The 17,953-nt window shown below is 35.5% G+C and overlaps 1 protein-coding gene across 8 annotated transcripts in view; it reads right to left on the bottom strand.

Moving 5' to 3' along the window:
* Positions 1 to 5,032: 5,032 nt before the first annotated feature.
* The window catches only part of Kcnt2 (potassium sodium-activated channel subfamily T member 2), a 395,059-nt gene continuing 382,138 nt past the window's right edge, over positions 5,033 to 17,953 (bottom strand). For 7 of the 8 annotated variants that reach the window (XM_017598802.3, XM_017598803.3, XM_063272313.1 and 4 more), the window contains one exon: positions 5,033 to 7,434. In XM_017598802.3, coding sequence (XP_017454291.1) covers positions 7,323 to 7,434 — 112 coding nt within the window. In that variant the 3' untranslated portion in view covers positions 5,033 to 7,322. The remainder of the gene's footprint in view (positions 7,435 to 17,953) is intronic. The other variant, NM_198762.2, reaches the window with a different exon arrangement.

Genomic DNA, 17,953 nt, shown 5'->3' with positions numbered 1-17,953 from the left:
TATGAGGTCAGAGTCCAGGGTCAGTCCATGTATAGTCTTTAGGTAGTGGCTTAGTCCCTGTAAACTCTGGTTGCTTGGCATTGTTGTACATATGGGGTCTCGAGCCCCTTCAAGCTCTTCCAGTTCTTTCTCTGATTCCTTCAACGGGGGACCTATTCTCAGCTCAGTGGTTTGCTGCTGGCATTCGCCTCTGTATTTGCTGTATTCTGGCTGTGTCTCTCAGGAGCGATCTACATCCGGCTCCTGTCGTGAGTATTTCTTATTTACATTTCGAGTGTTATTCCCTTTCCCGGTTTCCGGGCCAACCTCCCCCTAACCCCTCACCCTCCCCTTCTTTATGGGTGTTCCCCTCACAATCCTCCCTCCATTGCCGCCCTCCCCCCAACAATCACATTCACTGGGGGTCCGGTCTTGGCAGGACCAAGGGCTTCCCCTTCCACTGGTGCTCTTACTAGGCTATTCATTGTTCCCTATGAGGTATGAGTCCAGGGTCAGTCCATGTATAGTCTTTAGGTAGTGGCTTAGTCCCTGGAAGCTCTGGTTGGTTGGCGTTGTTGTTCATATGGGGTCTCAAGCCCCTTCAAGCTCTTTCAGTCCTTTCTCTGATTCCTTCTACTTGGGTCCCGTTCTCAGTCCAGTGGCTTGCTGGTGACATTCGCCTATGTATTTGCCATATTGTGGCTCTGTCTCTCAGGAGAGATCTACATCCGGTTCCTGTCAGCCTGCACTTCTTTGCTTCAACCATTTTGCTAGTTTGGTGGCTGTATATGTATGGGCCACAATGTGGGACATGCTCTGAATGTGAGCTCCTTCAGCATCTGTTCTAAACTTTGCCTCTCTATCCCCTACCAAGGGTATTCTTGTTCCCCTTCTAAAGAAGGAGTGAAGCATCCTCATTTTGGTCATCCTTCTTGAGTGCTTTTAGGGTAATTCGAGCATTTGGGCTCATATCCACTTATCAATGAGTGCATACCATGTGTGTTTTTCTGTGATTCGGTTACCTCACTCAGGATGATATTTTCCAGTTCCATCAATTTGCCTATGAATTTCATAAAGTCATTGTTTTTGATAGCTGAGTGGTATTCCATTGTGTAGACCTACCACATTTTCTCTATCCATTCCTCTGTTGAAGGGCACCTCGGTTCTTATCAGCTTCTGGCTACTATAAATAAGGCTGCTATGAACATAGTGAAGCATATGTCTTTGTTATATGTTGGAGCATCTTTTCGGTATATGCCCAAGAGAGGTGTAGCTGGGTCCTTAGGTAGTTCAATGTCCAATTTTCTGAGGAACCTCCAGACTGATTTCCAGAATGGTTGTACCAGTCTGCAATCTTACTAAAAATGGAGGAGTGTTCCTCTTTCTCCACATCCTTGCCAGCATCTGCTGTCCCCTAAATTTTTGCTCTTAGCCATTCTGACTGGTGTGAGGTGGAATCTCAGGGTTGTTTTGCTTTGCATTTCCCTTATGACTAAAGATATTGAACATTTCTTTAGGTGCTTCTCAGCCATTCAGCATTCCTCACCTGTGAATTCTTTGTTTAGCTCTGAGCCCCATTTTTTAACAGGGTTATTTGTCTCCCTGCAGTCTAACTTCATGATTTCTTTGTATATTTTGGATATAAGGCCTCTATCAGTTGTAGGATTGATAAAGATCTTTTCCTAATGTATTGGGTGCCATTTTGTCCTAACAACAGTGTCTTTTACCTTACACAAAATTTGTAGTTTGATGAGATCCCATTTGTCAATTCTTGATTCTAGAGCATAAGCCATTGGTGTTTTGTTCAGGAAATTCTCCCCAGTGCCCATGTGTTTGAGACTCTTCCCCACATTTTCTTCTATTAGTTTGAGTGTATCTGGTTTGATATGGAGGTCCTTGATCCACTTGGACTTATGCTTTGTACAGGGTGATAAGAATGGTTCGATCTGCATTCTTTTATACGCTGACCTCCAGTTGAACCAACACTATTTCCTGAAAGTGCTATCTTTTTTCCATTGGATGATTTTGGCTCCTTTATCAAAAACCAATTGACCATAGGTGTGTGGGTTCATTTCTGGGTCTTCAATTGTATTCCATTGGTCTATCTGCCTGTTTCTGTACCAATACCATGCAGTTTTTTATCACTATTGCTCTGTAATACTGCTTGAGTTCAGGGATAGTGATTTCCCAGGAAGTCCTTTTATTATTAAGGATAGTTTTAGCTACCCTGGGTTTTTGTTTTTCCAGATGAATTTGCAAATTTTTCTATCTAACTCTATGAAGAATTGGATTGGAATTTTAATGGGGATTGCATTGAATCTGTAGATCGTTTTTGGTAAAGTGTCCATTTTTACTATATTAATCCTGCTAATCAATGAGCATGGGAGATCTTTCTGTCTTCTGAGGTCTTCTTCAATTTCTTTCTTCAGAGGCTTGAAGTTCTTGTCATGCAGATCTTTCACTTGCTTGGTTAAAGTCACAACGAGGTATTTTATATTATTTGGGACTATTATGAAGGATGTCATTTCCCTAATTTCTTTCCTGGCTTGTTTCTCTTTTGTGTAGAGGAAGGCAACTGATTTATTTGAGTTAATTTTATACCCAGCCACTTTACTGAAGGTGTTTATCAGGTTTAGTAGTTCTCTGGTGGAACTTTTGGGATCACTTAAATATACTATCATATCACCTGCAGATAGGAATATTTTGATTTCTTCCTTTCCAATCTTATCCCTTTGATCTCTTTTTGTTGTCTGATTGCTCTGGCTAAGACTTCTAGAACTATATTGAATAATTAAGGAGAGAGTGGACAGCTTTGTCTAGTCCCTAATTTTAGTGGGATTGCTTCAAGCTTCTCTCCATTTAGTTTATTGTTAGCTACTGGTTTGCTGTATATGGCTTTTACTATGTTTACGTATGGGCCTTGAATTCCTGTTCTTCCCAGGACTTTTATCATGAAGGGGTGTTGAATTTTGTCAAATGCTTTCTCACCATCTAATGAAATGATCATGTATTTTTTATTTTCCAGTTTGTTTATATAATGGATTACGTTCATGGTTTTACATATATTAAACCATCCCTGCATACCTGGAATGAAGCCTACTTGATCATGATGGATGATTGTTTTGATGTGTTCTTGAATTCGGTTTGCAAGAATTTTATTGAGTATTTTTTGTTGATATTCATAAGGGAAATTGGTGTGAAGTTCTCTTTCTATGTTGGGTCTTTGTGTGGTTTAGGTATAAGAGTAATTGTAGCTTCATAGAAGGAATTTGGTAGAGCTTTAAGGTAATTTTATGAGTTGCTTTTTTTGATCTATGTACAACTCTAATCAGAACTGTGACTCTATTTTTTCCATGCTCATTTCTAATTTTTCTGTGCTCTGATTTGCTAGCTTTATGTGTGGCTTGAGAGTTTTTTATTTCCTTATTATCTTAGATTCAAACACAAATATTTTCTAGCCTGGCCATTTCTGTTGTGCTGTTGTTTTCTATTGAGCTTGAGTGACCATCACTTTATAGTTGATAATTCAGCCTGGATTTGATGAAATAATGCTGATAATACTGTTTCTGTATTTTGTGAAATCCATAAGTCCAACTTTTTCAATATTATATAAGTGTTATAAATTAATTTCCTTTGATTTAAAAAAGTTTTATCCCATATCCCCCTTCGTTGTGATGATCAAGTAATCTCTCAGGGCCATGGGAAAATGCTGGCATGGAAGAATTACCTTTTAAGGCGACACTTGAGTAATAGCAGATTGGTTAGCAAAGAGAATATGAAGTACTATATATGCAGTATCCACAGCTCCATTGTCAAGATAAAGGATTCTGGGGAAAAGGCTTCAGATGAGTTGAAGGCAGCACTACTGTGGGATCTCATACAAAAGAAAGCAGTCACACATTTGCTGTTGTCTCTGTGCTCACTAGAATTCTGCTCCAAGTTTCTATGGAAAGTTTTTTCTGCGGCATGCTTCATCCACAGCACTTTTCCCAATACTCACCTCACTGTGACAGCTTCTTAGAGCCACTGTGTGCCAACAACTGTACATTCCAAAAGCTCTTGTCCTAAGTATACAACATCTTGAAAAAGCAAAAGCTGCCAGAGCAGTCTGTATCCCACCATGTCACTCTGCTTCAGAAGCCTGTCCTTAAGGGAATAGAGAACTTGCTTTTCTAGGGACTGTCTATGTTCATTAAGATACTCAACATTATGATTAGGTTTATGGGAGACAAAATAAAATTTCAGGGGTCTTAGTGGCCCACTTTCCCATGGTTCTGTTCTCTTTGTATCCCCATGGCTAAGTCTCTGTTCTCATCACACCCCAGGGTTTTTCCAGGTACCATAGCAACAGAAGTGGGGAGAAAGTTGTCTACTATTTGCCTGAAAGAAAAGGCCATTCAATGTTTAAAACCATTTTAATTTTTACTTAGCAAAGATTTTTTCTGAATTTTATATTTGAGCATAATGGGACTTGACACACTGTAAATTTTTTCTCCCTACGTCCTCTTTATCTCTTCCTTCCTACTGTGTATCTCTTTTTCTACCCCTCATTTCCCTTCTGCTTTCCTGCAATATTTATCCACAGGCTGCAGTGTTAAGAAGTAATTTAATTTGTCTCTTTATTTTGGGTTTGAGACATAAAAATGACAAAATACTTCTACATTTCAAAACATAATCTGCCCAAAGTGTATTGAAAGAGTTGAAGGAGCTTGCAACTCCATAAAAACAACAATGCCAACCAACCAGAGCTTCCAGGGACTAAATCACTAACTAAAGACTATACATGGACTGACCTAGGACTCCAACTGCCTAGGTAGCAGAGAATAGACTTGTTGGGGCACCAGGGGAAGGGGAAATCGCTTCGTCCTGCCAATGTTGGACCCCCAGTGCAGGGGAATATGGGGGGGCAGTATGGGGGGTTTATGGGGGAATACTCATATGGGGGAGGGGGAGGGGAGGGAATGGGAGCTTATGGACAGGAAACTGGGAAGGGGAATAACGTTTGAAATGTAAGTAAAGAAATATATCTAATAAAAAATTTAAAAAAGGCATATTCATCATCATCAGAAATAATTTTATTATTTATTTATTTTTAGAGCAATTTAATGAAACTGGTAGCAAAATGTACATAGACAATAAACCAAACCAATCCCCAAAAGGCTACCAGCACAATTACTTCATGTTTTATCTTCATGTGCAAGTGTAATAATTTTAAAAAGGCAACAATTTGTTGAATGTCATTAATAAACATCCTTTATTCTTTAAATAACTGAAAAGACTATAAACTATCCTTGTTATAGCAAGCAATATGAATTCTGTCAAATATTAAATTGGGACTATCATTCATAATCAAAAATAATTATTTTAAAAGTTATGAAACAAAAGTTTTAGTTTTATAGGAAATATAATCATATCCTAGCTTAAAATCCCAGTCTTAACAACTGTCATAGTGCAAAAATACTAAACTTCAGAGATCGTTGGGAAATAGAAGACTTTTAAAATCTGACATTTATTCCTAAAAGAACTGTAATGGAATAAAAAAATTTCAATCCAAAGGCATATTCTACTTGACTACTGATATCAATATATATTCAATGTTTTTACCTATTGAATACATTAGTTCAGTTCTGCTTTCAATTTTATCATCATGTGGTGTCTTTTTCAAATGCATTTCATGTTCATAACATATATATGTTTTCATGTACAATCCGACGTTTCAGGCATGCTCTCACTTCTGATTTTAAGCAACTTGTTCTAGCCATGCTTTTCTGAAGACTAGAGAGAATCTCTCTGTTTGGAGGAATTCTTCATGTTATTCTTATTCCTAATTATGGATAATGACAACTGCTGGTAATAAAACTATATTATATATTCTCTGGTCTAGTTGTAAGGTTGCCCGAAGATTTGATTTTACATTTATCTTTCTATTTTTTTCTTTATAATTATGGTAAGGACATTAGGATTCATTTTTAAAATAATTTATTTTCCCTTTCTATGATCTGCCTCATTATGATAAAAAAGAACAAAACATTCATTTCTTACATGAACTATTTTAGTTTGCATTATAACTCCATGTCAACTTCATGAATAAAGAAACAGATAAAAATTAAAATTTTAATTTTTTAAAATATACCAATATATCTCCAATGGGAACATTTTATGTGATTTGGTAAACTGTATGTTTTTATTCTCTTGTGAATTTTAGCACATTTATGAAGTCAAAAAATAGGGGATAAACTAAAAGTCAGATTATATTAAATTCATCTGTCAATTTCTGAATAATTCATATTAAATTTCAAATATAATAAATATCTATGGTAATGTTTTTCCTTAAAGTGCTAAGTATAGATACATTTTAGTGATTTGACATTAAATCAGACTTTGTGAGTATTTAATATCAAAAACATTTTGAGAGTGCTTAAGGTTTTAAAGTGTCCTTGTGGTCCATAAAACATATAAATATTCTTCTTTCAACTTTAAGTCATTTTCCTAGTGAATTTTACTATATAGCAAAATGAAAAATATTAAAGCTAACAGTAATAGAAGTCATCACTGCTCATGTGATATATACAAGTAATGTTCCAATTCTCACATTCAAATTAGCTGTAAAGATATGTCTGGTTTTCTCTGTTAGGCATTTTTTTTTTAGGAGAACAAAAATATTTTCTCATAAGTACACTTTCCTAGCATAAAATGTGCATTTGATGTAAAGTTACTAAAAAAGCTCAGGTGCTCAATATTCCTTTGTGTTTTAGTTTCTTCTGTAAAATTAATCATGCTATGGATAGCTCAGATTCTAAAGTAAATACAGTAATATGGAAAGACAGAAATGACGTTAAAGATCTACTCTGAAGCAAACTATGATGCCTAGACAGAAGTCAGCCATGTAAGTTAGTGGTTAATCTCCATATAGAGATACGCATTAATTCTTAATGGGCTCAATTTTAAAAACAACAATTTTCAACAATATAATGACATATTTAACTATAAAAAGAAAATGAATCTTCTGTGTTCTTATGATGTACTTAATATAGGTGGATTTTAAAATTTTTATACACTCTTAGTTCTTAAACAACTAAATATCAGATTTTTCATTTCTGCATTTTATAGTTATTTTGAGAATCTCCTCCAATGAAGTTGAAATATTAAGCAGGAAAATGTCAACAAATATCACATTATGTTTCAAAATGATCTGTACTTCAAAGAGAATAGATTTTGTTTTATATAGAAGCAACATGAGAAATTGAATACATTCCAGTCAGCTTCTTTAGACAATCTGCAACATTTTAATGATTTTAAGCAAGATCCCTGCAAGGAATATAATGTCTCTTATTTTCTTTTCATCAGAGTTGTGTTTCCTCCCGAGAATCTTGAACAGCGGCATTGCAGATGCTGTTTTTCCTACTGGGTTCACTGTTCGGAAGGTAGGACAGTGGATCTGGTCGGATCAAATATCTACCCAAGGAAAACAAAGCAAGAAGCTGTATTAGTAAATCAATGCAACATTAATTCAAAGTCTTACTGTATGTAATATCTGTAAGTTATATAAAATAATATTGTGTGGGGCAAGTGGAACCATGACACCAGACAGAAAAGCTGGTGTGGTCCAGCAGATTCAAAATCCCCCAGCAAATCTCATTAACATTTAAATCAGCTGCAAACCATGTTTCCTGTCCTGGAGCACTTGTCCCTGACATCCCACACAGAGGACATCACATCTGGTCACATATCATAGAAACCCAGAGTTCTCCATGCAAATAAATCTAAGTAGATTCCAAGTGTCTAGTCAATGATCTTTTCTTCCTAGGCATCCTGTCCTGGGAAAGAGTTCACACTGAAGAAGTCATATGTATCCTCATAGACTGAATAAACAGTTTGGACAGGCAGTGTCCCTCACCCCAGTGTTGAGGCGAAATGCAGTCCCACATTATTGTATAAGCAACTGGTGGAGAGACTCACTGTAATTAACCTGCAGTGATTAGATGATAGATGGTAGCGAATCACTCTCTCTTTCCAATTATGATACTTTTAATTGTCCAAAATGCCATAACTTATTTATCCTTTCTGCTTGGTACCATAAGCTGGCTTCTTTCTCTCAAGATCTATAACATAATCATCAGTAAACCAATGATTATTTTTATTGTTCATTTAATTAAGAGCTTGTTGAAGGTGATTTGAAAAATCTCTTATATTTATATATTTAATTACTATTACAGCAAACACTTTGTCAAAATAACATTTGCGGTACTTGTTCATCTAATATTTAAGAAAATAATATTGAAATATGAAAGTTCATTTATATTTCTTTATTATTCTTTATGTTTGTTGGTTTGTTAACACTGTTTGGTCTCATTATCTAGTCATTAATGTTCTGATGCTCTTTAGGTAGGCGAGTGTGACTTCAAATTATGACGATATTTCTGTCTCTATCTGCAACTGCTGGAGTTACATGTAAGGTAAGAGCTACCACTACCATGAGATTCTTTAAAAATCGTTCTTGATAATTTCTATGAATAAATAAGAAAATGTCATTTCACAAACGCAAATGTGCTATTAATATTCAGATTGGAGTAAAGGGATCTTCATCCTGTGAAAGTATATGTGGCATTATTACATGTCAGCAGTTCATAACATAGGAGTAAATTAGTAAGTAATAAATAAGTCAGTAAGTAAGCAAATAAATATATAATGTACAGAACAAATATAAAGCAGAAAGGGGAATCCTAAATAGAAGGAAGTACAAAAAGGAAAACAAATGCCTAGCAATGATTGTACTTTTCCTTCACACAACCTGAAGGGGAAATATTCATGTACTACAGCCCTTCATAAGTTTGATGAATTAGACAACTGAAAGCAGCTCCATCCAGTTCCTTCAATCAAATAAAAGTGGAAATTGATGTCCTTGTATCTACTAATGGGATTTTGCTATCTACACTCACTGCTTTCTAATTACTTGAAATTTCAATAGCATTGTGAATAGATGAAGAAGACTAATAGCGTATATTAAGTCTTTTAATGGCATTTCGTCTAGTGATTTATTGTTTCAGAATCAAATTAATGTTGCTCTCTGATTTGAAATGAACTTCTAGAAGTAAATTTTTAGCAAAAAACACAAAACGTAAAGTATAATTCATTATTGACTCACTGCACTGATGTTGTGACAGTGTTCTTTACATTATTATACGAGTAAACCAGTTTAACACAGCAGGTTCCATTGATTCTTTTTAGATCTGCTGCTAGTCATGGTAGGTTTGATAACGTGTTATAGTTTGAGTTTAGCTAAGCCTTCTGTCATTGCCACAATGACAGTCACTGCAATAATATGAGGACCAGATTTTCCTGGCACCTAAATTGATATTTTTTATTAAGTTAGAAAAAAATGTTGAAAGAACAGAAAATTCCTCACAAATGTGCCTTGTGTGCTGTATGCCCTCTAACAGTAAGCATCCTAGCTGTGGGCTGATTCACAGTCTATTTGAATTAATACACATACATATAGGATGGAAAAACATGGTCATAGAGCCAAGAGATTAACGATATCAGTTTTGAATATACTGCTAAAATTAATCATGCATGACTGTCGAGGAAGGCTTGATGTATTATAGAGTAGAAAAGGATGAAGCCTAACTAAGGAAACAAACAAAAAAAACATTTATTATTTAGAAAAATATTATTCAAGTTAAGATATGAGGTAGATTGGAGATGTCCTAAAATTTGTTCTTTAGATGAGCTTAAGAAAAGAAGATGTTCTTCCACTGTGTTTTGTCTTTGATAAAACAACAACATCAACATGTAATTTTTGACAGGCCAATAAGAACTCTACTAGCATAAACTCATGCTCACCAGATTACAAAAATGCCCTATTTTATTGCAGTAAAAAACACTGTATCTGATTATGCTAGGTATAATTAAGAAATTATTTCTAAGTATGAGGTAGAGACAATGATGTTCATTTTAATATACTTTTCTAATAACTATTTTTGGAAAATATACTTTATTTCACCCTAAAATTGAATATAACCGACATTTGACATCTATTTTATTTTTTTCTCCATGCACATTTCTGTATAGAACAGGATATGGTTAAAGCTTTACCATTACTAAAGGTTTTTTAATCCATTTCAGTAACAGCCCAGCTAATAATGCAATATTGAGCAAAATCCAGAAAACTGGAAACATTACAATGCTTACATCTTACTTAGCAAACTATGCTTCAAGCTATAGTAAGGACATGACACAACATGGTACTTGTATATAGACAAGCAAATATATTTTCAAATGACTAAATTTACAACAGAGGATCAAGAACTTGAAGAGAAGAAACAATTTAAAAAATGGTTCTCAAATTACCTAAGATTTAACCTACAAACCACATGAAGCTCAAGAAGAAGGACGACCAAAGTGCGGAAACTTCAGTCCTTCTTAAAAAGGACGAATAAAAATATTCATAAGACGAGATATGGAGACAAAGTTTGGAGCAGAGACTGAAGAAATGGCCATTCAGAGTCTGCCCCACCTTGGTATCTAGCCCATATACATACAGCCAACAAACCTAGACAATATTTATGAGGCCAAGAAATGCATGCTGACAGGAGCCTGATATAGCTGTCTCCGGAGAGGCTCAGCCAGAGCATGACACATACAGAGTCAAATACTAGGAGCAAACCATTGAACTGAGAACAGGGTCTCCAATCAAGGAGTTAGAGAAAGAATTGAAGGAGCTGAAAGGGCTTGCAACCTTTAAAGAACAACAATGCCAACCAACCATAGATCCTAGAGACTAAACTACTACCCAAAGACTATACATGGACAGACCCATGACTCCAGCTGCATATGTAGCAGATGATGGCTTTGTTGAGCACCAATGGGAGTAGAATACCTTGGTCCTGCTAAGGCTGGACCCCTCTCCACCCCAGTGTAGGGGAATATCAAGGCAGGGAGGCAGGAAGGGGAGATGGTTGGAGAGAGGGAACACTCTTATAGAAGAAGGGGGTGGGGAAGGAGATGGGGGGTTTATGGATGGGAAACTGGGAAAGGGAATAACATTTGAAATGTAAATACAAAATATCCAATAAAAAATAAATTAAAAAATGATTCTGTGAAAACTGAACAAAACCATATAATTGTATCCTGTATTTTTTAACCATACATAAAATCAACTAAAAAGTGTTAAAGAATATTTATGTAAACCCAACTATAAGACTAGCATCAGAAAGCAGAGGAAACACATTAGGACACTAGTGTTTACAAACATATTTAAAGTAAACTTCCAATGTCTTTTGGGAGCATCTTTATTGCCTAGCATAAATAGATAGTAATATGCCATACACTTTGCTTCAAGAAACCAAGCACAGGACACTACATATTACCATTCCAACCTACCAGTCAAGTTGTGTCCCTGTGGAAAAATGGCATGATAATTATACTAACTAATCACTGTTTCATTTGATTTCTGGCCTGCTCCACAGAAGGAATTTCATGGCATGACCATTGTAAAGCTGGCCAAAATCTATGATTGGAGAGACGAAATTAGATGGGAACAAAATGGTAAGGTTTCACTAAATGGTCATGTTGTGAAATCACCTTCTAAATATTTATGTTTATATCCACATATTTATGTTGCTATTGACCATGGTTAGGGAAGATTCTTCCGCAGAAATCAATAAAAGGATGTCACACTCCAGAGATCCTCCCAATAGATGAAGAACTATTAGAAGTTGGTGAATGCTGAGAAATGGAATGCTATCTCTAGTAGATTGTCCATACATAAGGGAATGGTCCTCTAACCACGAGCATATACTCAGCACTAATTGGACTCAGAGGGCTAAAGCCATGTGTAATAATATAAGGACAAACTGGAAAGAGAGACATGAATTGGATATTTTACATGAGGAAATGGAGGTTGGTGGTAAGAAGGATTTGATCACTATTCATTGTATATGTGTATGAATTTTGAACAGCTACATAAAATTATTAAAAAATCATAAATGGACATAATGTAAATACAACACATGTTGATTAGGACACTATTACACTCTACATTAGAGAGAAAGTCTAATTCATTAAATAGTTTAATATGTCCTCAAAATGCTAACCGTAATATCACCATGTACGCAGCAAGTTTGCTGCCAAGTATATCCTTAAAAACAGTGAAAACATGCATCCACAAAAATTTCATAATACTGAATCACAAGAGTACAAAAACAGAAACAAATGTTAAAACAATGATGAAAAATAAAATGTGGTCTATTCGCACGGATATTATTTGAACGTGAAGACTGTGACACCGTTATATGATTAAATCTTTATTCTATTTGTCAATGTAGAAATAAAATAACAAAAGAATATGTACTATAGGATACTTTTGGCTTTAAACTGTGTAAATAAAATAAAACTTGCTTTGGTGGTTTGAATAGGTTTGGGTGCCATAGACTCATGCATTTGAATTCTTGTCCCACAGTGACACTATTATGAGCTGTGTTCTTGTTGGAATAGGTGTGGTCTTGTTGGAGGAAATATGCTACTATCAGGTGGGCTTTGAGGTACTAGCCTCAAGCTTTGTCCAGTGTGAAATAGATCCTCCTGTTTGTTTCCAGTGGAAGCCAGTTTCCTTCTGGTGCCTTTGAATCAAGATGTAGAACTCTCAGCTTCTCCAGCACTATGCCTGCCTTGATTCCCATCATGATGAGAAGAAACTAAAACTTTGAAATTGGAAGTCAGCTCCACTAACATGTTTGTTTTTCTATAAGTTGTCTTGGTCATAGTGTGTCTTCATAACAATGAAACTCTAACTAGAATACTTGTTAAACACAGAATGTTGACTAATAAGTAAGGAGGACATCAGTAAGCGAAGAGAGTAGAAGATGGAGATCGACTGCTTAACCCAACTGATGGTGCAGAATGTCTTTAAGAAAGTATGGAATGTTCCAAAATTGGATTATGATAATTTATGCATAGCCACCAGAAATATTTAAAGAACTGCATGTTTCAAATGTGTGACTTTTATGCTTACTTTATCAAGAAAATTACTTAAATGTGAATTCTATTATGATATAAATATATACACAGCAATTAAATTGATACCTACAAGAAAATAGAATCCAAAAGTACAAAGAAAAAAAAAAGCAAACTTGTCAAATGGTATGCTAACAAGCCAAAAGCTTATGAACAGCCAAAGAATGATCAACCAAATAAAAATTATAAGGTATGAGATGGTTTTTGAGGTATCCATTCAATATGTGATATAATAATTAGATCATATATGCAAAGTCCAATAAATCTAACAGTAGCAAAACTCCAAAAGTAATGTAAATAAAAGGTCTGCAAATGATCTGAAACCACAGTTGTCAAACAAATTCCCAGTAAGAATATAAAAATATTCTTAAAACATTCAATCCTTAGATGAATAAAATTAAAACCAAAAGGATTATTGTCCCACATCTATTGGAATGACTGTTATCAAAAAGATCAGAAATCAAATACTGCTAAAAATATTGGAACAGAGATATTCTCATTTACTATTAGTTTAAATTTAGATTAGTATATCCATAATTAAACCAATGTAGACATTATTTTTAACAGAACTAGAAATAAAAACACATGATCCATTAATCTACTGGTGGATACACAAACAAAATTAAATGAATGATTCAATCAAATACTTATGGTTCCTTATACATGTATTAAATTGAGATAACAGATATTTACAGGACCTTTCTCCAGCAGATGCTAAATGTATATTCTTCTGACTATAGAGAAATGTCTGTATTTTAGACTACAACACAAATCTAAAAACAATAATGAAAAATCATATTTCTCTTATCTGATCAGTACTATCTACATTTTCATGTATGTTGAAATATTACTAAGGATTCTTTCTTATATGCTACTTAGAGAAATGTGAATGGCATTATCAGATAATATAGATATAAGGTAGGCATAGAAAGATAAATATCATGGGTTTTTATATATGCAAACAAAATGTTAATTTTAAAACTATAAAGACTAGAATATTGGTCATCAGATCACAGGGAAATATACAGTTTGTGGTACAAGGAAAAATGAGTAATTGATTTGAAAGACTAGATCTTGGGTTCAGACTTCTTCTTAGAGGACCTGACCTAAGGTTGAACTCTAGGTAACTAATAGGCTGCTACCTAGCACCAGTTTCATGTTATTCCATAATTGGCATCTAGCACAAGTTTCCAGGTTAGGCCCCAATAAATCTGCACACCGAGGTTACAAGCCTGCCCCTCGTACTTCACTTGCTAACAACCACAAATCAGGAGAAAAGCAGAAGTTAAGTTTTATAGTTTGACTTCCAGCACAGCCAATAATGGTAAAGGGCAACAAAATTCCATAATGGCTCCCCAATCAGATGTGTGCCAGACTAGAAATACCCTCGTTTGCTTATGAATTCCTATAAAACCTTGTCCTGCTGAAAGCTCAGGACATGAGCTATTGTTGTGCTGTGTCGTGAGGCCAAAAGTTGAGCTTGTAATAAAGCCACTATTGGTTGAATGAAGAAGAAAGGAACCTATTATGGATTCCTAGACGATATAAAAACGAGGAAGTGAGTTGAACACAAGCTCTGCTTGCTTTGTGTTTCTCAGCCTGGAGACGGTGCTGCTGTTATTTTCCCATTACAGTGGATGGTATCTTACTGGTATCTACTATCTATGAGCGTCTAAGCAGATCCAAAATGGTATTGATCATGGATTGAAGAGCAGGCTTTTGTAAGAATTTCTTTTCTATGCTTGTACTACCAACTCTATGAACTTTATTAAAGGGTCACAGAAGCCCTCTTTCAGTTTGTACCTCCACCAAGGCATATCAGCATGTCTGCCCCTCTCCCAACAGCACAGTCTGCAGGTTTCCAAGGAGATCTGCTGTAACCAGGGACACAGGTGAGGCCCCACCCAAATAACTGCCACAGCAGGGACCCTCATGGAGTCCAACAGATGTAGGACCCCTCCCCCTCTGCATGAACCCCATCTCCCTTCTGGTCTACACCTTCACAAGGGGCAGATCCATGTGCCTGCTTCCCTTTTCCCTGCCCCCATCCCTTAACCTGCCTGTCTCCCAGGTGATCAGTCCTAACCAGGGACACCGGAGCCTAGTGCTCCCAACCAGAGACAGCACTGCTTTTTTCTGTCGAGGCCTGCTCCATCCTAAATCACAGAGCTCTACCTGTGTCCAAGGAGGCAGGTTCCAGAAATAACCAGATGCTGAGAGGCAATGTCAAGAAGATAAGCAGCAGAAGACAATGTATTTTGGCACCATTAGAACCCAGTTTTCCCACAACAACAAGCCCTGGATGCCCTAATACACCTGAAAGGTATGATGCTAACCTAAAATCCCATCTCATGAACATAATAGAGGCCTTTAAGGATGATAGAAATAACTCAAAGAAATACAGGAAAGCATAGGAAAAAGATGAAATCCCTTAAAGAGGAGACAAATAGATCCCTTAAGGAAATACGTAAAAAAAAAAAAAAAAAAAAAAACAACAACAACAACAAAAAACAGGTAAAGGATTGAACAAAGCAGTCCAAGACCTAAAAGTGAATGCAGAATCAATAAAAAAAATCATAAATGGAGGCAACCCTGGAGATGAAAAACCTGGAAAAGAGATCAGCAGCTACAGATACAAAAGAATACAAGAGATAGAAGAGAGGATCTTAGGCATATAAAAGATATTGACACAATGGTCAAAGAAAATGCAAAACATAAAAAGATCTTAACACAAAACATTGAGGGGAAAATGAAAAGACCAAACCTAAGCATAATAGAAATAGAAGAGAGTGAAGAATCTCAGTTCAAATGGTCAAAAAACATCTTCAACAAAATCATAGAAGAAAATTTCTGTAAAGCAAGAGATGGCCATAAATGTACAAGAAGCCTACAGAACATCAAATAGATTGGAACAAAAAGAAAGCCCTATCAACACATAATAATCAAAACACTAAATGCACAGAATAAGTGAAGAATATTAAAAGGAGTAAGGGAAAAAGGCCAACTAATGTATAAAAGTAGACATGTCAGAATTATACCAGACTTCTCAAAAGAGATTCTAAAAGCCAGAAGATCCTAGATAGAGTTCATGCAGACACTAAGAGACTAAAAACGCCAGCCCAAACTACTCTACCCAGCAAAACTATCAAATGTCATAGATGGAGAAGCCAATGTATTCTATGACAAATCTCTATGTACCAATCCAGCTCTACAGAGGATTCTAGAAGGAAAACTCCAATAAAAGGAAGGTATCTACTCCCAAGAGACATAAGAAATTAATCATCTCACAACAAACCCAAAAGAGAATCACACATATAATACAACCTCCAACAACAAAAACAACATGAACAAACAATCACTGATCCTTAGTATCTCTTAATTTCAGTGGACTCAGTTCCCTAATAAAAAGACAAAGACTAACACATTGCATACACAAGCAGGATCAGGCATTTTGCTACATGCAAGAAACACACCTCAGTGACAAAGACAGACCCTACCTCAAAGTAAGAGACTGGAAAAAATGTTCCAAGCAAACAGTCCCAAGAAACAACATAGAGTAGCTAGCCTATTATCCACTAAAGTTTCAACCAAAAGTTATCAAAAGGGTGGGAAACGATAATTCATACTCATTAAAGGAAAAAAATCTACCGAGATGAAATCTTAACTCTGAATATCTATACCTCAAATACAAGGGCACCTACATTCATAAAAGAAACATTACTAAAACTCAAAACACACATTGAACTTCACACAATAATAGTGGAAGACTTCAATAACATTCTCTCAGTAATGGACAAGGAATTGAAACAAAAACAAAACATAGACACAATGAAACTAATAGAAATTATGAACCAAATGGATTTAGCAGATATACACAGAATATTTCAATGTAAAACAAAAGGATATGTCTTTTCCGCACCTCATGGTACCTTCTTCAAAATTGACCATATAATCAGACACAAAACAAGCTTCTACCAATACAAGAAGATTAAAATAACCCCATGCATCCTATCAGTTCATCACAGACTAAGGTTATACTTCAATAAAAAACAAAACAACAGAAAGCTCACATACACATAGAAACTGAACAACTCTCTACTCAATGATAATTTGGTCAGGAATAAATGAAGAAATTAAACACTTTCTAGAATTCAATGAAAATGATGACAAATCATACCCAAACATATGGGACACAAGGAAAGCAATGCTAAGAGGAAAATTCATAGCAGTAAGTATACTGGTAAAGGAATTAGAAATATCCTACCCCAGCAACTTACCAGCACCTCAAAACTCTTGAACAAAGAAGCAAACACACCCAATTGGAGTAAACTGTGGGAAATAAACTCAGGGTAGAAATCAACCATTTTGAAGCAAATATACAGAGAATCAGCAAAACCAAGAGCTGATTCTTTGAGTAAATCAACAAAGTAGACAAACCTTTAGCCAAATTAACAAATTCAGAAATCAAAAGGGATCCATAAGAGCAGAAACTAAGGAAATTAAAAAAAATCATCAGATCCTACTACAAAAGTTTATACTCAAGAAAACTGGAAAATCTAGATAAAATGGATGATTTCCTAGATAGGCACCACATATCAAAATTAAAATTAAATCAAGAGCAGGTAAACTATCTAAATAGTCCCATAAACCCTAAGGAAATAGAAATAGTTATTAAAGAACACTATACCAAAAACAAGTCCAGGGCCAGATGGTTTTAGTGCAGAATTCTACCAAACCTTCAAAGAAGAGCTAATACCAAAGGTTGTATAAAATAGAAACAGAAGAAATATTACCTAATTCATTCTATGCCACCACAGATATTCTGATATCTAAATCACACAAAGACCCAAGAAAGAAAGAGAACTTCAGATCAAATTTGCTTATTAATATCAATGCAAAAATACTCAATAAAATTCGAGCAAACAGAATCCAAAAAACAAATGAAAACCATCATTCACCA

This window comes from Rattus norvegicus, chromosome 13 (genome assembly GCF_036323735.1).
Source record: "Rattus norvegicus strain BN/NHsdMcwi chromosome 13, GRCr8, whole genome shotgun sequence".
NCBI lineage: Eukaryota > Metazoa > Chordata > Mammalia > Rodentia > Muridae > Rattus > Rattus norvegicus.
The sequence above is the reverse complement of the archived record's forward strand: the minus strand, read 5'-3'. Positions and strand labels throughout refer to the sequence as shown.